The 23,046-nt window shown below is 51.0% G+C and overlaps 1 protein-coding gene across 1 annotated transcript; it reads right to left on the bottom strand.

Annotated features, from left to right (window-relative positions):
* Positions 1-1,922: 1,922 nt before the first annotated feature.
* On the bottom strand, positions 1,923-20,826 carry EPHA8 (EPH receptor A8; the record flags this gene model as incomplete). Its single annotated transcript, XM_044452238.1, has 15 exons — positions 1,923-2,037; positions 3,320-3,430; positions 3,748-3,774; positions 4,087-4,125; positions 4,351-4,541; positions 6,545-6,694; positions 7,466-7,675; positions 9,829-9,890; positions 11,698-11,883; positions 14,340-14,501; positions 15,109-15,176; positions 16,070-16,163; positions 17,024-17,186; positions 18,402-18,526; positions 20,491-20,826. Coding segments are annotated over 15 exons (2,039 nt in total), but the record flags the coding sequence as incomplete, so codon positions are not given.
* Between the last annotated feature and the right edge of the window lie 2,220 nt (positions 20,827-23,046).

The raw sequence follows: 23,046 nt of genomic DNA, 5'->3' as shown, positions 1-23,046 counted from the left end.
GTTGAACATACATTTTAAGAAGTATTGCATCTTTCCCTTTTATTTTATTTTATCTTTTAAGGAGCTTCCATAGGAAGAAAACATTGCTGCTATACAACTGTAGAATAGAACTGAGACGGCCTTTGCCCTGCAGAGCTGGCTAAGTTTAGCCGTGCTTATTGCACCCTGGAATGGCCTACGCACTCCTCCCGGGCTGGTGCCTGACCCTTATATGTTCCAATCCAGAAAAAAGCATGTCATACTGCATTACGCTGAGCCAGGCCACTGGTCCACGTAATCCAGTCCTGTCTATTCCCTTGGCAGTGGATCTCCGAGGTCTAAGGTAGGGTACATTTTCCCCTGCTCTTATTTCCAGCAAGGGACTGACTCTGGGACTTCTGCATCAGGGCAGGCAACCAGTGGTCTCCAGGTATTTTGAAGCACAGGCCCCGAAATCCTCTGAACCATCGGCAGTGCTGACTGGGTCTTCTCGGAATGGTAACCTAGAACATCTGGAGGAGGCCAAGTTGTCTGCCCATTCTGTGTGCAAACCGTGTGTTCAGCCACTGAGCTGTGGGTTTGGGAGCATGTCAAGAGAAGGCAGAAACCCAACCTCTGTGCCAGAAGCCAAGGGCAGATCTGGCAATGGAGGGGTCCCTGCACTTCCCTCACAGATGGAGGGTGGAGGACCACTACGCTTTGACACCCTTTTTGCGTATGCAAACAAGAAAATGTAGACGAGGAGAATAACTGGGAGTATGGCAGAAATCCTATATACAGGGGAAGTAGAAGAGGCCAGAATTTCTCTTGTGCTCTGCATGTTCCACGTCTTTGCTTATTCACGCATACCCCTGGAAGAGGATGGAACACCCCAGCACAAAAGTGCTGAACGTACACTTGACAGGTGGAGAAGACGATTGGAGGAAAGCTGGATTTCTCAGACCCAGTGGTTGTGCTTAGCTGGAGGTAGCCAGATGCGCCTGTCAAGGAGCCGAAAGAGTCCCCGCCCACCCCAACAATCCAACCAAAGACCAGCAGCACACTCGTGTTTCCAGGCAGCTTAAGCTGCAACCTTGCTAACACAAGGAGCCGCGGTCCGTTCGGTCCTGAGAGGACAAGAGGTTTTGGGCAAGGCAAGTACGAATCGGTGCAGCACTGGGGAAAGAAGTGGGCTGTCCCCAGACCTGGAGCAGGGACTGGGCCACACACAGGCTAATTTCTTGAGCTGGGTGGGGCTCGGTGAGCTGCAGTGTGGGAAACCTGAGTTTGTGGCCTGAAGTCCCGGGCCTACTGCTAAGGTTCGGGCTCATGGGGGGTCAGCAGCTGGTAGACTCTGAGTGTTGCTTTCCTTCTGGCAGGCAACATTCTCCGTCCCCAGGGAACCTGCCCAGCTTTGAGACGATCAGAAGACTCTGTGGACATCTTGTCTGCATGTCCTGGTTTTGGCAGGATGTTTCTTGAGCCTGCCCACTCCAGGAAGAGGCCATGCCTGCCAGAACTTATTGCAATGGGATGCCAGGATAAGGCCGGATGAGGCTTGAAGGATCCTGATGGTTTGTGTTGGTCCAAGCGCCTGAAGATGAGTCAAGACCATGATGCACAGAAGGTGTGGGCCCTGCTTGCCTTAGCTCTCTGTCCCCGTCTGCAAACAAGAGCTGATCCGGTCGATGTGCTGTGGAAGCCACGGCTCCTGTGGAATCCACCATAACGATGCTCTGCATGGCAGGGCCTCCCACTGCTTTGCAGTTGGGGTTGGGTTGCCTTCCCCCCTCCACTGAGAGGGGTGGATCATTCTAAGTGGCAAGGCAGACTCCAGTGGCTACCTCACTGAAGGTTCATGCCACCACCTCCCGGCGTTCCTCCTCTGCGGGGCGTGCCCCCGTGAAACCAGCTGAAGGAGCGAAGCAGGTGAGGCATCTTCCGAGGCCAAGGAGGAAGGCCCATCACAGGTGTCTCCTGGAGCCCATTGTGTTGACCAGCTGGGATCTCATGATCTGGATGCTTGTCAGAATCTTTCTCTGGTGTCCAGCGAGGGTGATGCCCAAGCTCCGCATGTCACTGTGGAAACAAAGGCAGTGTCAGGCCTAAGAGAAGAAGTCACACAACGGACCACGCTGCAGGATGGGGAGGAGAATGGTGGTCCCGCAGCATCTTAGTGAAGGATGGCCTTTGGGACAGTCCAGTAACCCAAGCTCTGTGGTGCATGGGATGGACATGGGAAAGGAATGATGCGCACCGAGCGGAGAAGCCGCAAAGCCTGCAGCACATTTCCTGCTCACGACGGCCTGTGTCGGTGAGCAAAGTCCAGTTTCCTCACCCAGCACTCCCCACCCCTGACCGTGTGCCGGAAGCAGCACCAACACGAAGCAGCTATAAGTGAGCTGAAGGATGGGCACATCTGTCAGGTGTGCTTTCTCCCACGGTGCGTGCGGTGTTTGAAATCGTTAGCCCTTTCCCTTGGTAAATACTTGTCAGAACCAACCTGAAATGGGATGTTCAATCATTTGGGCCTGCCCAGTTCAACCAGTGTGGTTATTCTCAGCATGGAAAGGCCTGGGGTAACTCTTCCATGCAGTTGTTGAAGGCGATTCAACAAAGCAGAGGTGGAAGTCCTAATTCTGGTCTAATGTGACTGAGCACAATGGGCTTGAAGAGTCTTGCGCTCAAGGTGCTGGATCTGGATTAACAAATCTCAGCCTCAATTTCACCCACATTACTTAGCAACAACAACAACAACCAGTCCCAAGTTTTTTTTCTCCCAGATAGGGACAACTGTGCCAATCCTCATCAAAACAGAGCTGAAACATAGGAAAAAGAGAGTTGGAAGACATTGGGAAAGGATGCTGTATGAGGCGAGACTGAGGGAGCTGGGCCTCTTCAGCCTGGAGAAGAGGAGACTCAGAGGGGATCTGTTGGCGACATGCAGGTATGTGAGGGGGTGTCACACGGAGGTGGGTAGAGACCTGTTCTCCCCTGCTGAGGAAGGCAGGATGCGCCCCAACGGAGCAAAGCTCAGGGAGCCAAGGTTGCATTTGGATGCCAGGAAGCACTTCCTGACAGTTGGGACCCCAAGGGTGTGGAATGGGCTTCCATGGGAGGTCGTTGAGGCCCCATCTGTGAGGGTGTTCAAGGATAGGCTGGACGTCCACATGGTTGGCATGTCGTGAGTGGAGCCGGCTGGTGCCGGAGGTCAGACTAGATGGCCCTGGAGACCCCTTCTGACTTGCTCTGTTTCTGTTTCTATGAATGCCCTTACCCCCTGCTCTGTGTGTGTGTGTGTGTGTGCGCGCGCGCGTGCACGTGCACGTTTGCCTCCGTCAGATGTTCCATTCACACTTACTCAATGTCCATCCGCATCACCATGCCAAGGGAAGTGTAGCCTGCCAGAGCAAAGGTCTCTTGGTATCGGCCCAGCCGAATGGACTCCAGCCAGTCTTCCACAGTGGCACAACTGGTGAAATCAATGCAGCCTCGTTCCGAGAGGGTTTGGGTGAACCTGCAGCCCAAAAGATGAGGACCAGAGTTGAGATATGAGCAGCAGGTGAAGCAGAGATGGTGAGATCCCTTCCTACTGGGAGGGAAAGTGAACCAGAGCAGCACAGGCCTTAGGGTATCATGGGCTGGTGGATTCTTTCCCCACAGCACCTCTCTCCACAGCAAGTAGAGATCATGCGCTCTTGCCTCCAAGCCTGCAAGCTCTCAAAGCTGCTTGCCCACCTGGGGCGCACATGCCCACCCCCAAGGGCTACCAGCTGAGAAGCGCTGCACTCTCCTCCATTCCCGTTGCTTCTTAACCTGTTCGGGCAGAGTTTGCCCATGAAAAATGAAGCTTCCCTCCTACCAGCTCACACAAAATCTGCTCCATGGCTCCATGCTCAGGGGTTAAGCTATGTCTGAACCCAGTTTCCGTGCATTCCTGCTTCTAGCAGTCGCATTGTTGGGCGCCTTTTATCCCTCTGCTGCAGCTTCGGAGGGCCCCGAGAAAAGGCAAACCTTGATGGTCCTTGAGTGACTAACAGGAACGGGCATCCTAAAAGATTTTTAGGGTAAGCACCAGAAATGCTTTCCCATCCTTCATTGTAAAACATGCACGTTGAAGTGCCAGACTCAAAATCCCATCTGACGTAGAGGCTGGGTGGGGGTTTCCTCACCCCTAGTGCTCACTGTCTGTTGCAAGCCTATGTCAGCTACATGGGAATAAAGCGGGCAGACGTAACCCACCAGCATCTCTTCCGTGTCCCACCCACTCTTTTTTCCTGGGATTACCACTCCCCTTGCTGTGAAATGGCCATGCCTGACCACACTCCCAGGCACAACTCTGGGGGTTCACCTTCACAGGGATCAGGTACTCACTCAGCAGAGGCCACATACCGGTTGACAGTGGCTGTACACTTCAGGCTCTGTGGGTTGCGGATGAGCTTATCCAGGATGCTGACGATCTGGGGGAACCGTGGCCTCTCATTGCGGTCCTTCTGCCAGCAATCCAGCATCAGCTGATGCAGGGCTGTGGGGCACCCCATGGGGGCCGGCAGCCGGTAACCCTCCTCCACAGATTGAATGACCTGCCAAGAAGGTTCACCAAAGCAAGAATCAAGCTGCTGGCTCAGACTGAGAAGTTCACCATACTCTGATTGCTGTCTTCTAAGGGCAGCCATCCAGGTGTCGCGGGGAAGCTGAGAAGCTGAGAAAGACACCACCAGACATTTGGTCGACTGAGTCTCCGGTTTCTGGTGAACAAATTTGCCTAGCTCTTGGACTTCCCAGGTCTTCTTTTTCCCAAGAACCAAGCCGCTCAGAAATTCAGGAAGAAGAAACCCGGAGTACAAAATCTTAGCACTTTGGATGGGTTGCAAGACATAACAAGCCATGGTGGTTTCTCACACAGGATAGTCTGTTGGGTCATCCAAGCCCTGTTGCAGTATTTCAACATAGTACTTCTGGGTTTTAGAAACCACAATAAGAAACAGCAGTCTGTTCCATGGTTTCCACACATCACCGTGGTTTCTCCAGTTGTCTGAACGCACCATCATGTTTTCCATGGTGCTACGACAGAGTTCCCTGGAAAGGGCAGCTGCCACTGCAGGAACTGCTCCAGCTAACCAAGGTGAGATTGACTCTCAGCCCTGTTGGCTGATGGGATATGTGCCAACAGTGGGAGAACTGAGTGAGGAAAGTGGAAACTAGGCTAGCATTATCTGTCAGACACATACAGGCAAAAACTGCACACTGTGGAAACTACACAGAGTTGCTTGTTGTGACATGTGGACCCGGCCTCTCTGTTAATCCTGCTGATGAACCTGCCCTTTGACTGTTTAGCTCACTTCTTGATGAATTGAAATCGCAGCCTCCCAAGCCTGGATGTTGTGTGAAGGGTTAGCTACTAACCTCTGTAGCAGCAGAAGCAACCGAAAGGCCCGTGGCATCCCAAAGGCAAACAGACTGGATAAATCTTGGGAATTTCTACCTCAAAATGGAAGGCAATTATCTCTTTTTAGAAGTGTCTTTGCAGTACAACTTTTACTGTGTGTATTTGTTCCCAGAGGCTACTAATCAACAGTTCACGATTGAATCTTGGATTCATTGGATTAGCTCTGGCATCTGCATGATTAGATCTCATATGCACTGAACTGGATATTTTCTTCTTTGACTGGATCAGACCTTTAGGCATACTTAGCATAGGACTCTGACACACCAGACACGATCTCTTGCTTGGCTTGGTCTCTGGCCCTCACTTTGTAAATAACATTTCTCCCTCCCTTCCCACTTCTGTCTGCAATTAATTAAGCTTACCCCATTAGCCTAATTAATTGAGCTAAGTCCATTCATGCATAGGACCAAATAGACTGCAGCGTGCAGAAGCTGATGGTCAAGAATCCGGCTTAGTCATTAAGGTGCTTTGGATTCTTGGTTGGTTTCCTCAGAGTCTGGAGCTCATGAATACTCCCAGACGGGGGAATATCAAGGCATGGCAGGCACACATCCTCTGGGGATGCTTTCACTTGGGGCCCTGCTTTGAAGGAGTTGGGCTCCTTCCATTTCTACAGGTCTATGATTCCATGACTGGCACGACATTTATGCAGATTCCACAGACTGCCTTTCCCACTGATGGAAGTCACACCAAGGTTCAGCCCAGACGGCAGAGACACGTGCTGCTACCTCAGCGATGTGTGAGGAATCTGACAAGAGGAGTGAAAATTTGACAGATGTTTTTATGATTCACCCACCTGTAACCCAGGTTCTGGTTCATTAGCCTTGCACTGGGGCTGATTCACTGGGGGTTCTCTGTGTGCAGACCCCTGTTGCTAAAGGAGGCCTGATTGACTCATTTGTCTGAATGAAATGTGTGCAAGAAAGCAGTGGAAAATCATGTGGCTCGAGTTAGCATTGTTTAAAAGTCTCTGAACTGCATAGATAACAATAGCCGTGATTTCCCACAGATCTTGCTGGGGGACATGTTTTAGGGATGCTAATTTGCACAAATTTCATCAGTGATTAAAATATAGATAAAGTCCACCTGTTGTGGTCAGTCTTACAGGTGGAAATTCACCAAAACGTGCCCACTTACATCCCGGTTGGTCATGTTCCAGTAAGGCCGCTCCCCATAGGCTAACACTTCCCACATGACGATGCCATAGCTCCATACATCGCTGGCTGATGAGAACTTTCGGTAGGTAATGGCTTCAGGTGCTGTCCATCGAACTGGAATCTTCCCACCCTGCAATAAAAAGACTGGGGCAGTGACATGAAAATCAGCCTGGCTGAGAGGGGAGAGACCTAGTTGCTCCCAAGAAGTTCTGGACTCTGCAAAGCTGGTGCAGAGGAAGGTCAAAACCATGAACCCCAGAGCTGCCAGCTGGCTGCTAGGTGGCCTCAGGGCAGGAGAAGAGGAGAAGACTTTATCCTAGCTAGATCTGCTCTTCTGCATCGGCACAGGGATGTGAGGGAGAGGTAGAATCCCATGTGGACCGCACACTTGTAGGCTCCAAAATACCTACAGGAAGACTTCATGGTCCAGGGAGAACTTCAGGTGTCTTGAGTGGCTACAGAATTCTCAAGGGCCAGTTGTCCTTGTTTCAATTTTATAGGCAAGACTGCTTGCCAAGGTGTCCTGCAACAGCAGGGAGTTGGACCCATGGCCTTCATGGCCCCTTCCAACTCTACAATTCTATGATTCTATGAAGCTGAGTGTTACTGCATCCTGTCTCCCCAGGACAGAGGGCAGCACCTGCCATGTTGTGGTTCCTCCCCCACTGGAGGCATTCTAGATGCAGCTGGACAGCCATCGGTGAGGGATGCTTGAACTTGGAGTCCTGCATTGAGCAGGGTCTTGGACCTGGTAGCCCTATTGGCCCCTTCCAACTCTATGATTCTACCATTCGGTGAGTCTCTGATTCTCCAAGTCAATGATTCTCTGATCCACTGACTATTATTTTGTCATTCTGTGATTGTACACTTCTCTGAGTCTCTGTCATCAAGTGGAAATTACCGTAGTAGTGTAAGCAGCATCAGGGTTGTTCTCCAGGATTCGTGACAAGCCGAAGTCAGAAACTTTGCAGACCAAGTTGCCGTTGACCAGGATGTTGCGTGCCGCCAAGTCACGGTGCACGTAGCCCAGGTCAGCCAGGTAGCGCATGCCCGCACTGATGCCCCTCAGCATGACGACCAGCTGAAGGACCGTAAAGTGCCCGTCGTGTTTCTAGAGAAAGACCAACTTGTGTTGGCTTGCGATTGGCAGAACTTTGCTTAACCATGCATGGATGCACAAATAGGACCACACTGAACATGTGCGTGTGTGCGCACACACTTTTCAACCAGTCACGTATGCGTAGGAAAAGAATTCAGGGAAAAGAGAGAACACTGATTGTGTGTCTGAGATGCCTTCTCATGGCTGCAAGCTGGTAGCTAGCAATTTTTCTGATGATGTAGCATTTCTCTGACTGGGTTCAGATAGTGAGTGAATATATCTCACCACAAATATTCCCCCTGCCCCTTAAATTTTGCTCGAAATTATCCCCACTCTGCCCTCTATCCCAGAAAGACTGGGCCTAAGATCATCCTATGATTGGGCCAAGAGCTTGTTCAGAAATGGCCTGGCCCTACCCCAGCCTACTGTGGGCAGAGAAATTCCAGGGGCCATTTCAGCAGCTCTCTGCAGGGAAAGCCATTTCCAAAACATTTCTCAGTGGTCAGACTCACTGTTAGCAGTGGTGGAAGCAGGGCTAATTTTCTTTTCATAAGGTTTTTTTTTTTTTTTAAATGATCTGTTGGTTTTTTGCTGCCCCTGCTTATGGCAAGTTGCATCAATCCAGGGCATCATGTGAACAGGGTGGGGGATTTCAGCCAAAGTAAGTGATATGTTTTGAACTGTGGTGCTGGAGGAGACTCCTGCAAGTCCCTTGGACCGCAAGGCGATTCAACCGGTCAGTCCTAGAGGAGATCGACCCTGACTGCTCTTTAGAAGGCCAGGGACTGAAGATGAAATTCAAATACTTTGGCCACCTAATGAGAAGGAAGGACTCCCGGGAGAAGAGCCTAATGCTGGGAACGATTGAGGGAAAAAGGAGAAGGGGATGGCAGAGGGTGAGGTGGCTGGATGGAGTCACTGAAGCAGTGAGCTTAGCTGGACTCCAGGGGACGGTGGAGGACAGGAAGGCCTGGAGGAATGTTGTCTATGGGTTCACGATGGGTCGGCCATGACTTTGCAACTAACAACAACAGCAAAGTAATATGTAAGTAAAAAAAAATATGCAAGTGAAAAAGGTCAGTAATATGCAGAGAAAATTCTGCAACATTATCTGTTGTGCTGTGGGGCTAGAATCAGAAAGATCTTGAAAAATGTCTCAGAAAAATTTCTTTGGAGAAAATTCGGCTCAGTTCAAGAATGAAAACCAAGCATGATGGTTCCCTGAAGCTTCTCTGAGGCCATCATGGAATTTTCCTGCAAATCTCTCAGCTGTATTTCTACGTGTTCCTCATTTTCCTCTCTCTCCTACCACACGTGCAAACCTATTATCAATTGCACACAAGCATGGACAGAACTGTGTAAAAAACCCCCAAATTTGTATTTCTCTGTGCACTAGAATGCAACAGAATTCTTTTTGTACGGTGCTTTAATGCCGTGCGAAAACACCACACTGAGAGAATCTTGATATAGCTGTAAGAAATCAAGAACCAGTTTTCTGCACCGTGTTATCACAGCACATTTCATTGGCGAGAAATACACGTATAATGAGGTAACCGAAAGCTGCTGCAAAATCGCACTCTGTACATTACATTTTATAATGGAACAATGGAGAACTTCTAATGCATCCGTTCCACTTCAGAAACAAGATTAATGAATGTGGAAGTCGAAAATCTAGGCAGAAATTGTAGAAGCATCCCGCCATCTTCTCAATGAAATCTTTTCATTCACAGACCACCCAGGTACCCCCTTCCAGTTGCTTTCCTTCAGTGGGGCTCCAATGGGGGAACATCTTGGCGGAGGGATGCGATTTCAGAGGGGCAGAAGAAGTGGAGGACAGACAGAGGCCCTCCCTCAAACCTCTCCTTTGCCTGGTTCAGCTCAGCACAACAGACAAGCTAGAATGTGGCATCTATGGAACCACGTACGGTTAGCCTGTAGGAAGCCAAAAACACTGCTGGGGCTGCGGGGTAGAGACAGGAGAAGGGATGCATCGCAAATGTGCCTGCAGAGCGTGAATTGGGGTGGGGGAGCCACCCAGAGCTCGCGGCCACATGTCAAAAAACAAATGTTGACGTGGCTGCCGCCTTTGCCGCGGTCACCTCCTCTACCTCCTGTCAGTCACTCAGCCCCAAGCCACGCAGAGTGAATAAGAAGGAGCGTGTTACCCGGAGAAAGGAATCCAGCGAGCCGTTCTCCATGTACTCCGTCACAATCATGACTAATTTGCCTGCAAGAGACAAGATGGGTCATGTTAATGCAGAAGCCCTCCCCGCCCCCCCCATCTGCATTTTCAGTGGGTGTGTTTATTTGGGGCTGCTCTGGAGGTTTGTACCACCCCAGCAGTTCAAGGCTGGTTCCATTTCCAGGCTGTGCAAAATGCAGATTTGCTCACAAGAGGTCAAAACCGGGGTCTGTGGGTGCTGGCTGCCTTGACAGGCCATTCCCAGCATGCCCATGCTATTTGCATCCCATTTCCATACAGCTTTGCATCAGAATCCAGCCCCCAAACTCACATGTACGCACTTTATGATTCCATGCAGTTCAGTTTATCTGAGGAATGGGAGCAGATATTGTCCCCTGAAAGGAACGGGGGGGGGGGGGGCAGCCAAAGGGCCAAAGCAGATCCCCTTCAGTGCCAATGGGACAAGCAGCTGGACTTCCATCCAGTGGCCAGCTGCAGCAGGCCAGGCAAAAGTGAGCTTCCCTTGCAAAGAAGGCCAGCAAAGAATGGGCAAGAATGGCCAAGGAGCCCCCCCCCCCCACCCTGTTTGTGTGAAATGATGGGCAACATGCAAAGGAGACGGGTGGCTGGTTTTCCCCCTTAGGCCTCAAAGCTGCTGACCCTGAGCCTACGATGTCACCCAGTCAAACCAGTGCTAGGGAGAGAAGCCAGACCAGACTTAGGGTTGCCCAACTTTCAGGCCACCTCCTGTACATAGAAACATAGAAAGAGAGCGAGTCAGAAGGGGTCTCCCAGACCATCTAGTCTGACCTCCGGCACCAGCCGGCTCTGCTCACGACATGCCCACCATGTGCACGTCCAGCCTATCCTTGAACACCCTCAGCGATGGGGCCTCAACGACCTCTCGTGGAAGCCCATTCCATGCCCTCGGGGTCCCAACTGTCAGGAAGTGCTTCCTGGCAGGCAGATGGAACCTTGGTTCCAGCAATTCGTGTGACAGCCGTTAGCTCTAGGCCACCAATATCCCTTCCTCATTTCTTCTGATCAGATCTCTGATGAGAAAGAATCTCTGATTCCTACACTAGAGACATTCGAAAAGAAGATAGATGGGCTGGTGTGGGATGGTGTAACGCGGTGTCTTGCAACAGCAGCAGGTTGGACTCGATGGCCTTCATGGCCCCTTACAGCTCCACCGTTCTATGATCCTATGATTCCATGGCTTCTCCAGGTACTAATGGCAGAAGGACCATGTCCCTGTGGCACAGCCAGATGTCGCTTTCTTAGATGGCCTCCTGTCAAGGAAGGTGTGATGGGGGAGGGAAGTTCATTGTTTCTGGAAGCCCCAACCCTACGACCTCACTTCTGAAGGCACAGTGCCCAGTCAGCCACCTGAGGCCACCCATCCAGCAGGTCTGCTCAGGAGGAGGAGGCCTCACACATCTCTAGGTCTCGCCCTCAGCCAGTTCCAGGAAAAGGTGAGACAGGGCTTTCCATTCCACAGGGAGCCCCCATGGGTAGATGTGGCTCTCCAAGCTGTCACCTTCTACATGTGGATGTGGAGGAGGGTGGCAGAGGAGGGGAAAGGCACCCAAGTGGCCCTCCTTCCAGCCCCACCTCCCTTCAGTGTCCAGCCTGCATCCAGTCACATGGACTGGGGGGCATTCAATGAGCCAATCTTTCCCAGCCTCATTCCCTCTCCGTCAATGTGACGCAGAATGACCCACAGAGATTGCAAGAGAATAATGCACAGGTGTGCTTTGGACACCCGCAGGCACTCTGCAAAGGCTCGGTGGTCTTATCCCTTTGGTTGGATCTACCGGGCTCGCCCTCCCCAGGCCAGCCGCACACCTACTTTTGGTGACGACCCCCTCCAGGTGGATGACGTTGGGGTGGTCGAACTGGCCCATGATGCTCGCTTCGCTCAGGAAGTCCCGCCGCTGCTTCTCCGTGTAGCCTGACTTCAGAGCCTTCACTGCCACTGGCACCTCTCTTTTCCCGGGCAACTTCAGGCGGCCGTAGCAAACCTCTCCGGATTCTCCTGCAACAGCAAGAAGGGTCAGCACACCCATTTCTCATGGAGCTTCCAAGGTGCGGTTTTGACTCCTTCTCCCAAAGCAGACCATGGCTGCAAATGTAAGCTTAGGGGATTCCACACGCAGAGCATGTGCTGAGCTGCTGAACTGGGCCCTTATCCCAACTCAGGTATCCCAGTATTGTCAGTTCTGACCCCAGGGTCTCCAATCTTTCCTGCCACCTGCTCATTTAACTGGAGATACCTGGAAACCACCTTCATCCAGAGTAGCTCTGGCTTGCTCCACTCCACACAGCTATGGGCTGCCCCAGCAACTGAGGAAGCTAGCTTGCCCCACTCCACACAGCTATGGGCTGCCCCAGCAACCGAGGAAGCTAGCTTGCCCCACTCCACCCCACTGGTTTCCTAGCCCCACAGCTGTCTCCAGGAGCTTTCCGCAAGAGCTGCTGCTCCTGAGGGCACGCTTGGACCTTGACCCAGCAAAGCATTGCCTGCAGGCAGATTTTGTTCCATGGCGAACCCAAGGAAGTCACTTCGTTCCAAGCCACACCACTGGCCTACGCAGCCCATTCCAGCCAGCTGGTACTGATAGCACTCAGAGCACATGATTGGCATGGTGTCCTTCGACATGCAAACGCTGAGAAGCCTGCAATGTCTCCCCTTCACGAGTGGGCAGAGGGGAGATGCCTGGCCTTCCACCCCGAGACATCCAAATCCAGGCCTGGATCAGCAGCCAACCTGCTTGGGCAGCAACCCAGGTCATGGCATCAGGGCAGGGTCCATCACTGCTGATGCTGGTCCTGGGTTCATGGCTACAAGGTGGGCAGCCATTTGAATTTCCCACAATGCACCCAATGTTGTGTTACTGCAACACATTGTGCAATAAAGATGTCTCTAGATATCCCCATTTTAACAGTCTGCAAAGTCCCAGGAAGATGCTATTGGGGAAATTCAAATGTTTACCTGCAGCTTTCACAACCAAGGAAGCATTGGACTGACATTCTTGTTACTTCACCATCCCTTCTGAATCCTCCTAGACATGTTGCTCTTGGAGGATTATATAATGCGATGGAGCCAGGAAATTAAAAGACGCTTGCTCCTGGGCAGGAGAGCTATGGCAAATCTAGACAGCATACTAAAAAGCAGAGACATCACCCTGCCAACAAAAGTGCATATAGTCAAGGCTATGGTTTTCCCAGTTGCAATGTATGGCCATGAGAGTTGGACCATAAGGAAGGCTGAGCACCAAAGGATTGAGGCCTTTGAATTGTGGTGCTGGAGGAGACTCCTGCAAGTCCCTTGGACCACAAGGCGATCCAACCGGTCAGTCCTAGAGGAGATCGACCCTGGCTGCTCTTTAGAAGGCCAGGGACTGAAGATGAAACTCAAATACTTTGGCCACCTAATGAGAAGGAAGGACTCCCTGGAGAAGAGCCTGATGTTGGGAACAATAGACGGCAAAAGGAGAAGGGGATGGCAGAGGATGGGGTGGCTGGATGGGGTCACTGGGGCGGTGGGTGTGGGGTTGGGTGGACTCCAGGGATGGTGGAGAACAGGAAGGCCTGGAGGAATGTTGTCCATGGGGTCGCGATGGGTCAGACACGACTTCGCGACCAACAACAACAACAACATAATGTGATGGGCAGAAGATATGAAGAATCACATCCCCTCTTTGATAGGAGACCTTGAACAAGTTCCTATCCATCTCATAGCCTAACTGAAAGGTACAGGGTTCTGGCAAGAATTAAATGGGATACGGGTATGGATATGGATGTTGTTCTAGGTAAAACCAAGCCACAGCTTTCCTTAGAAGCAAAAGTGGCAAAGTTGAGACTGTTGTACTTCAGGCACATCCTGAGAAGGCAGGACTACCTGCAGAAGACCATGAAGCTAAGGAAAGTTGAAGGCAGAAGAAGAAAAGGATGGTCACCGAGGAGATGGATGGGCTCCATCGAGGAAGCCACAGCCTTGAGTTGACGAGGGCTGAGCAGAACTGTCCTGGGCAGGGCATTTTGGGGGGCTTTCAGGCCCAGGGATGCATAAATTGGAGATGACTTAATGGCACATAACCACAAATGGATGGCCGGCCCTTAGTTCACGGGGAAGGACAGGAAAGGGATTGGTAATCAGTGACCATAGTGTTTGAAGGTTTTCTCCATAGATGGTGAGCTGCATCCTTAACCCTGGTGGATATATTCACCAAGACTGGATCTCCATGCCAAGCTCTCCTCTGCCCCTTGAATGATTGCTCTCACAGTCTGAATTGGCACTCCTCACCCTCCACTGAGCCACTGATCCCAACCAGAAAGTTGCATCATGAACCCATCTGAGTTACTCACCTGTTGTAAGAACTATGCCCTCTTGGTGGCCCTTCTCCAGAGAACTGCACCTCCAGGACCTTTCACTGAGGTCTGGGATACCAAGAAATGTGGGTGGGCCTGTGGAGAAAAAGGCTCACTCACCAGAGCCAATGACTCTCTCAATTTTAATCCTGGAGGCGTCGATTTCTCGTGTGAACTCATGAACCGCTTGGCAGGGGTCCTCGTAGGTATGTGGCTCCACATAGAACTTGGACTCAGGAAACTTCACTGTTGGGGACCAGGGAAGGACAGGAGAGATGAGATCTTTAAGGCAGTGATGTGAGCAGATGTCCCAGGCAAATCAGGTCTGGGTTTCCCAGGGAAGGATTTCTCCCAGTAGGAGCTGTGAAGGGTTTCACTTGTAAACAGAGGACAAATCTCTGCAGCTCGACAGTAAAGCCACTTCCCTCACTCTGGATCTTTAGGAAGGGAGAGAAGGGCATGAGGAACACAATGGCATCCTCGCCTTGAGCACCATAGAATTTTAGAACTAGAAAGTGCCTTGGAGGTCATCTACCCCAACCCTCCACACAGGGCAGGAACCTGACCAATGGCCAGCCCGTCACTGCTTAAATAGGAGAGATCCTCCACCTTCCAAGGCAAGGTGCTCCACCATCGCACAGCTAAAACGATGCCCCCTTTCTCCCCTTTTCCTTGAACTCAGCTTCCCTGCTGCTTCCAGCCAAACCCTTTCCCTTGGCGTGTCCTTGTGTCGCCCCTGCACAGTGGAGGCTCCCCTTCCCCTCCATATGATGCCATGTGCACCCCTGAGGCCTCTTTCCCAGGTTGCTTCCTGCCAGGGCATGCCAAGGTGCAGTCAGGTGTGCTGCTGGGGAGCAAGCAAAGATAAAGGCCAGAGGAGAGGACTTACCTTGCCCGTTCTGGTAATGCATTTTCTCTTCGTCGGAGTCCTGGAAAGCCTGGCTGTAGCCACAGTGTCTAACGTACCAAGGTGGGACACAAACACACACCAGAGTTACTACAACCTTTCCTGTCTGCGAAAGAATCCCAAGTCTATTTTGTCCTGTCTGGAACGCCAGTGCCCCCACAAAATTAGACTAGTTCTAGCTGTGGACCACTGAAAGGGTAGCATGTCCGAATATCTGACTTAAAAAACAGTCTCCTTCTGCAGCACACCTCAATCAAACTGTGTGGCCCACACGGGCACAATGGATTGGGGATGGTAGGAATTGCAGTCCACCATGTCTGGGGAGAGTTGCACCAGGCGACGCTGGTCCATGTGCAACCTCTCAGCCTTTCAAGGAAGAAGAATTTGGCTCAGCGCTTTATTTCCCAGCCTGCTCCAGGTGACTTCTCGATGCCTGGGACTGCTGCTTTAACAATAGGATTCTACTGCCTTGCATAAAGGAGCAGAAATAATCTAGGTATATGCAGAAGCTAAGGTGGTTCCAAGACAGGGACAGGAGGACGGGTGACAGCTTCCTAAGTAAGATTTATTAGGCAATTGGAATGGAGTAAAACACTTGGCATCAGGAAATGAAAGAAAAGAAGTAAAGGTCTGGCACCTTGGAGAAAACTGAACTGATGCATCACATATTAGTCCATGCCTCAATTAAATCTGCATTAATTTGTGCAGGAGAAGCAAGTCTTCTAAAGGGAGGAAAGCACCCTTTCTCTTGTCAGATCTTGCAAGCATATGTCACAGGAGGCACCTCCTGAAAAGAGGCGTTCCGTGTTCTTCCTCCCACAAGAGAGAATGCCTCTTCTGAGAGGAGACTTGCTAGAGACAAGCCTTCTAGCCCAGATGTGGAAGAGATGCCTGCCTTCAGGTGAGTGTCCGAAAGCGATCTGTCCTTGCCAAGCAAGCCTACCTCTTCTTGCAGATCAGAAACAAAAGCAGGGCGACGAGGCTGCTGATGAGTGTGAGGCAGATCCAGACAACGGTTGTGGTGTCATAACGGGGAACTGCTGGGGGAGAAAGATCGCGCTGTATCCTTGCGGGGGAGCCCGGGGCTCACCGGCACCACCCGGACGTGCATGCACCCACTGGGGAGGTGTCTCCGCTGCCCTTCTGCGCTTGCCCCATGCCAGTGCTGAGGCTCCGCATGGGCCGGCACCCGCCAGACTGTGTTCCCCAGCAAGGCCCAGTAGCGTGGGCCACCCTGCTTGACCAGGGAAGGGAGCCGATGAAAGATGGCCCCCTAGGAGATTTCCAAACCCTGAAGCAGCCCTCGCTTTCTCCCTGGCTTCCTCGTCTCCAAATCTCCATGGGAGGAAACAGAGGAGGGGATGGGTGTGAGCCACACTCCTTGAAAATGGAGCATCCTCCTTGGCCCAGCCTCACCCAGGGCAGGCCATCCAGGGCAGCCACCACGGACAGCGGCTTTGGGACTGGACTTCCTTGCTGAGACACGTCTGTGCCCAGCGGGCTTTTTCTGGTGGCGAAAGCCAGGGAGGAGGAGTTGTGAGGGCCCTCAAGATGTACAGCAGGTGACCAGCTAGCAGTCAGCAGCTCAGAGCCGGCAGGTGAGGTGGGCCTTGTGCCCAACCTCTCATGGGCTGGGAAGCACAAGAACCCTCCTTCTGCTGGCCCAAATCTCCCTTTCTGGGCCGAGTTTTACCTTACCTCCTGACAAGGAGAGCGGGGGACAGGCTTGGGAGACTCTGCAGGTGGTGGAAGCAGAGTTTTTAAATGCGGGGGGGGGGGGGCGTGGGGAATGCCCTTCTAGCATGTCACTCCCCTTCCTACGTCTCTGCCCTTCCATGCCTCACACACACTCTCTCTCACAAACCATTTCTCCATTTCTCCCCTTGCTTTGCCTCACTTGCTTTGGTGGTCTCCACTTCCACCGCCAGGCTGAACTTGCCGCAGCCAGCAGAGGTACGAGCTCGGACCTGGAAGACGTAGCGAGTCGCAGGCTTCAGGCCTGAGACGGTGGTGCTGTTGCCCTTGGACTTCAGGGTGGAATAGCTCTGCATCTCTTTGTCCTGGGGACACAGAAGGTGACATCGAAACCACTCCTGGTGTGATCGCCACCAGAAGGCTGAGCAAAGCAGATGATTTCCCCTCATTTCCATTTTGCTTGGCTTCCCTTCCTTTTTGCCCTGTGCTCTGATTCATGGACAAAGGCACGCATCTGCATGTAGAAATGTTCAGGCCTCGTGTCTCACCATTGTTAGTTGGCCTAGTGAGAAAGGAATATGAAAAATACTGGCACAGGGAGGTGGGAAGGAGAGATAAGAGGACACCCACCATGAGTTGTGCTTTCTAAACCAGTGTAACTGCAGGTTGACCTGACGGATGTAACACTGGGCAGATGTCGTCCTTCCCAAAATTGTGCACAAGCTGCTGCTGCTGCTGCATACTTTAGCAAGCTCCAAAACAAGTTCCTGGTGCGTGAGAATTTAAACTCAAGAGCCTCATTTTTTTTGTCTCTTGGAGTATTTTTTAAACTCTGCCTGTGACTTGCTTGAATAAAGGTTTGTTTCTTGTGACTTCTTTCCAAACACCACTCATAGCTTGATTTCCAAGACAGAGCCTTGCAGTTGCATTGGGTTTTTCCTCTGTGTTTGTGCAGGTCTAATTAGTGAGGAGATGCACTGCATTGCCACGGATCTGCGGACAATCGGGGAAATAAATGCAGAATCCTCTGGCACGCACACACGCACACGAGTCTGAGCAAATGAAAGGGAACAGAGAAATGCCTGATTGCTGACGTACTGCTGTACTTCAGAAATAACACGTTACCTCGGAACTCCAACCCTGGAGAGAAATTGCCAGGGAAAGGTTTTGGCAGCCCCTTGCTTGCAAGGAAAGATGTCGAGGCAATGGAGAAGCTAGCCCAGCCTCATCCCCTCACCAGAGAAGGAGCAGATTCAAGGAGCTTGCATCCAGCTCTCTGCCAGAAAACCCGTAGGACCATCTGGCAGTTGCCTCCTGGCTTTGCAGAAGGCAGGGGAAGAATGCTGTGGCCCCATCCATTTGCTGAAGCAACAAGAACCAAGAGCTGTTCGATGAAAGGACGCCAGCAAGGAAAGGACTAGCTATAAATGGCTACGGATAGGAGATAAATGTGTTCATTTTGCAAGCATGTTATGGCAAGCCTAATTCATACCTCCCCGAGAAATAAGCCACATGAAGCAGGGTTACTGCTTAGCGCACACAGTTCTCTGAAGTTTGCAGTGCAGTAAAATTGCAGGTACCTTCTCGTAGTACTTGATTTCGTATTCCAGGATGATGCCGTTAGGCTGGTCCGGCTCCTGCCAGAGGAGCGTGACACTGTTTTGACCCACATTCTCTTGGTGAATCGCCAGCACTTGGGATGGCGCTATGGAAACAGAGCAAAGAATGACATGAAGGAGCAGCAGAGATGAGGGGATGGGGATTGGAGGCACCTGGGAATGTCTTCAAAGCCTACTTCAGCCAGGGAGTATCTGAAATAAAGCAGTGCAATGGGACTCGATCCCAGCAGCAATAGCTGGACTGACCTGCTCCATCCTTGATCCCTGTCCTACCCCTTTTTTACAAAATTAAATCGATTATTCAAATGTCCTTCCAATGGTGGGGGCACACGGTCTCCATCCTTGTCCCCAAAATGCTCCCAGAGGACTCCATAACCAGGGCACTGCCAGAAACAAAAATGGCCACCACCAAACCCCTTGCCCTCCACCAAGCCGAACACCAGTGGGGTCCACCATCCTGGGAGAGACCTTGTTGAAGCCCCCCTCAGCCCTGGAGCAGGTGAGTTTACTCTTGCAAAGGCCATAAGGGAAAGCATCTGTCTGAATCATAGAATAGAAGAGTTGGAAGGGGCCATGAAGGCCGTCTAGTCAAGCCCCCTGCTGTTGCAGGACACCAAGCCACACCATCCCAGTCTTGAATGCACTCCTGCACGGAGACCCGTCAAGTCATGAGAAGGAGGACTAGCATTTCTAGAAGTGGGGCTGAGGCCATCTTCTTTCTGCTTCCCACCACCCTGATGTTGCAGGGCAGCCACAGAGCAAGATGAGGACACTGGCAACAGGGACTGGAAAGGAAGCCATGAGCCCTGCTGTTGAAATTAGTGCTGTACCAGAAGTTTACCCTACACTTTCGGTACCATTCTCATTCCACCTGATAGAAAATAAATGGCTGGGGGAAAGAAATAGAAGGAAATGTTAACAAGGTTGCTCAGGGCAGCCGATAGTCAGGGACTCCAGTTCTTCTGCTGAAGATGTTTCCTCCAGAGGAAAACCATCTGGAGCCATCTAGGGCTGTTATCTTTGAAACTGCTGCTCCCGTCAGCTTAAATTGCTTTGTTTGATGCAATGTCCAATATGTGTGTATGAGGAAGGGGGTATTCTTAACTTGTTTTAAGTTTCTAAAATATTCTGACCTTATTTAGATTGAACAATTTTAATATTAATGAGAAATGTATTGCTATTGGGCTTTCTTTCATATGTATTTTCTGTTCCTCCATTGTCTGGAATCAAATATTTGCTCAGGGCATTTGTTCTTTGCTTTGAACTCTTCAGACCAAAAAAAAAAAAAAGATTTTGGTGTCAATGTAGAAATTTGATTGATTGGCTCAGCAAAAACAACCATTCACCATTAAGCATCATTGGGAAAGTGATTGAAAATAAAATGGGCAATATAAAAATCTTTTGTGTGGATACGTTTAGAATACTATGTACAGACCTAGTTGCTTTAATCCAACTCTTCCTCATTAGCATTCACAATAGCATTTAAGGCTGTAAGCCTATAAATGTTTACTTCTAAGTAGAATTGGATGGCTCTGTAAATATGCAATTATGCATCAAATATCCACAGTGGAGAAGAATCATTGAGTTGGAAGGGAACTTTGAGACCATCTAATCCAACCTCTACTCAGTGTAGGCTCTGTAGGGTAGGATCATTAAGAGACAGCTCTCTAGTAACTGGTGTCCCTCTTAAATCTTGGTACCCAGAACTGGACACAGTATTCCAGCTGAGGTCTGACTAGCGAAGACTATAGGGGAACCACAACTTCTGGTTTGGAGGTGGTGCTTCTATTAATGCATCCCAAAATAGCATTGCCCTTTTGCATCACATTGTTGGCTCATAGGTAGCCTGTTGACCACAATAACTCCAAGGATGTTTCCCTTTCAGCTCAGCATCCCTTGCCTGCCCACGGACCCTCCATGCTGTCATTACTGCCCTTCAATATCTCGCTGAGCCTTCCTGAGAAGACAACCCCCAAAGCCATGATGGCCCCTTAGGACGAGGAGGAAAGAAAGCGGAACCCGATTGTCAGTGGGGTAGGGCAAATCCTACCTGCCTGGTTTGTGGTGATGTTGACAGCAGCAAATTTCGGTGGCTCGGGACTCAGTTCGGAAACCCCATTGATGGCCTCCACCCAGAAGGAGTAGTTCGTGTGGGCCAAGAGGTTGGCAATGGCCAGGGAACCCTGGACCAAGTTAGTCTGCTGGGGCACAAAGCGGATGCCGGCACCGCAGGCCTCGCACTGTCCTGAGCCCCACACACAACGCTGGCAGATGACGTTGTACGTGATGTCTGTCCGGCCTCCCCTGTCCAGAGGCGGGGCCCACTCCAGGCTGACCGAAGTGCCATTCACCGTGGAAAGCAGGTTCACGGGAGCCGACGGAGGGCCTGGAAACAGATCGGGGAGCAGAGGGTCAGACGTGCACCCTGAAGAGCACCAAGCACCTCCCAAGAGCCACCAAAGCTGCGCCTCCAGCCGGAGTGCAAGGGCAGCCTCTTCCGCACTGGTGGCCCCAGGGGCTGTGTGCGACCCGGCCCTGTGCGCTGCACCCACCTATGTGTCAATGATCCTGACAGAAATGGCTTCTTCTACACTGCCTCCGGGCGCAGTGAATGAACTGTCTGCGCAAGGCATTCTGGGAGAGGGAGAACAGGTTGGTGGGAAGCCAACAGCTGCGGGAGCTGTCTTGAGGAGCCGCCATAAAGGTCTCAGGGGCGCATGTTCTCCCCAGGCCATAGGTTGTGCTCTGCTGCTCTCAAAGGCCACTCCCTCCCCGACAGTCTGGACTGCAGCATCCATCCTCCCCAGCCCTGTGCTATGGAAGTTGCAGTCCAACTCAATGGGAAGGCATCAGAATGCAGAGGCTGGCCTTCACCATCCAGATTTCATGGACGTGAGCACCAAGGATATGCATTTTGGAAGTCCAGTGGACTTTGGCAGTGGCCCGAATCAAGACACCCTCGCCATCCACCCTCTTTTGGTGAATTTTGTGTTTTCCCTTTGCTTGATGTGGTTTTCCGCACACCAGGGGCAAAATCTATAGTCCTGTGGGAATATGTGAGAAATTTGTTTTAGTTCATTTTTGATCAGAATTTTCCCAGTGTGTACAGACTTGCAAGCAACCTCTGAGCAAATTCCAGGCATTTCCAGCCTTGCAATGTGATTTTCAGGGAGAGAAAAAAAGCTTATTTTCTCAGCGCAAATATATATGAAGAATTTGCATGAAATGCATGCTTTCCAAAAGTGTGCACAAATTCATTTTAACCAACCCATGGGAAAGAAGGTGTATATTTGAAAGATGAATGCAGTTGATACATATGTTAGGAAAATATGCTTGGAAAACATGAAAAACAAAAAAATCATGCCAAAGAAGAAGATCACAATCCAGTACAGACACAAGGTATAACATGTTTGAGGTGGAATTTGCAGGACACACACGAATGTTTAGCCTGAAGAAGAGAAACATAGAAACAGAGCAAGTCAGAAGGGGTCTCCTGGGCCATCTAGTCTGACCCCCGGCTCCAGACAGAAGACAGAGGAGAGATAGGAGGTCTCTTTGCAAACCCTGAAAGGTTCTCCCAAAGAGGAAGGACAGGATCTCTTCTCAATCATCCCAGAATGCAGGACATGGAATACCAGGCTCAAGTTACAGGAGGTCGGATTCCAGCTGGACATCAGGAAGAACTTCCTGGCTGGTAGAGCAGTACCGCAATGGAACCCATGACGTATTTATTTATTTAAAGTTTCTATATGCCATCCCCATCATTACACAGCCTCAGGACGGCTCACAACAACGTAGGGAAGTGCTGGGCTCTCCCATGTTAGAGGCACTCAAGGTGCAACTGGACAGCCACCTGGGGGGCATGGTTTCACCTGGAGTCCTGCACTGAGCAGAGGTAGGACATTCTGGCCCTCTCGTCCAGCTGTACGATTCTAGGATTGCAGTTCTGCTTGGAAATGCATCTATATTGACCATTCTCTGCCCAGATCAGACAAATGGCCAGAACCTGCCTACCTCTGGCCATTCCTCCCAAGAGGAAAGGAACACGGCACACAAGAGATTGTCCTTGGACCAGCTGGACCAGGGGTCCTCAAACTACAACCCGCGGGCCAAATACGGCCCGCCAAGGTCATTTACCCGGCCCTCCTCAGAGCTTTTGGAAAATGATCTCAGTCCAAAAGCTCTGAGCTGGCGCAGGTGCTCTCTGAAACTCTTTCAGTTTTGGAGACTAGCAGAGAGCTGGCGCACACGCCAAATTGTGATAGCTCCCTTCAACTGCTCGTGCGCCAGCTCTCTGCTAGTCTCCCTGCTGTCTCTGGCTCGCTCCTGCTGCTGTGCTGGCCTTGGCAGCGTGAATTGTGCATGCGCCGGATCTTCCCCCTACTGCATGCATGCGTTGGCTCTGAATAAAGAAGAGAGGAGCAAATACGGAACCGGACATTGACCATCTCATTACCCAAAAGCAGACCCATACTTCCCATTGAAATACTAACAAGTTTATGTTTAAAATTGTTCTTCATTTTAAATATCGTATTGCTTTTTCCTGTTTTTTTGCACTACAAATAAGATATGTGCAGTGTGCATTGGAATTCATTCTTTTTTTTTT

The sequence above is a fragment of the Varanus komodoensis genome, unplaced genomic scaffold, assembly GCF_004798865.1.
Source record: "Varanus komodoensis strain SLA01 unplaced genomic scaffold, ASM479886v1 scaffold71, whole genome shotgun sequence".
In the NCBI taxonomy this organism is placed as follows: domain Eukaryota; kingdom Metazoa; phylum Chordata; class Lepidosauria; order Squamata; family Varanidae; genus Varanus; species Varanus komodoensis.
The sequence above is the reverse complement of the archived record's forward strand: the minus strand, read 5'-3'. Positions and strand labels throughout refer to the sequence as shown.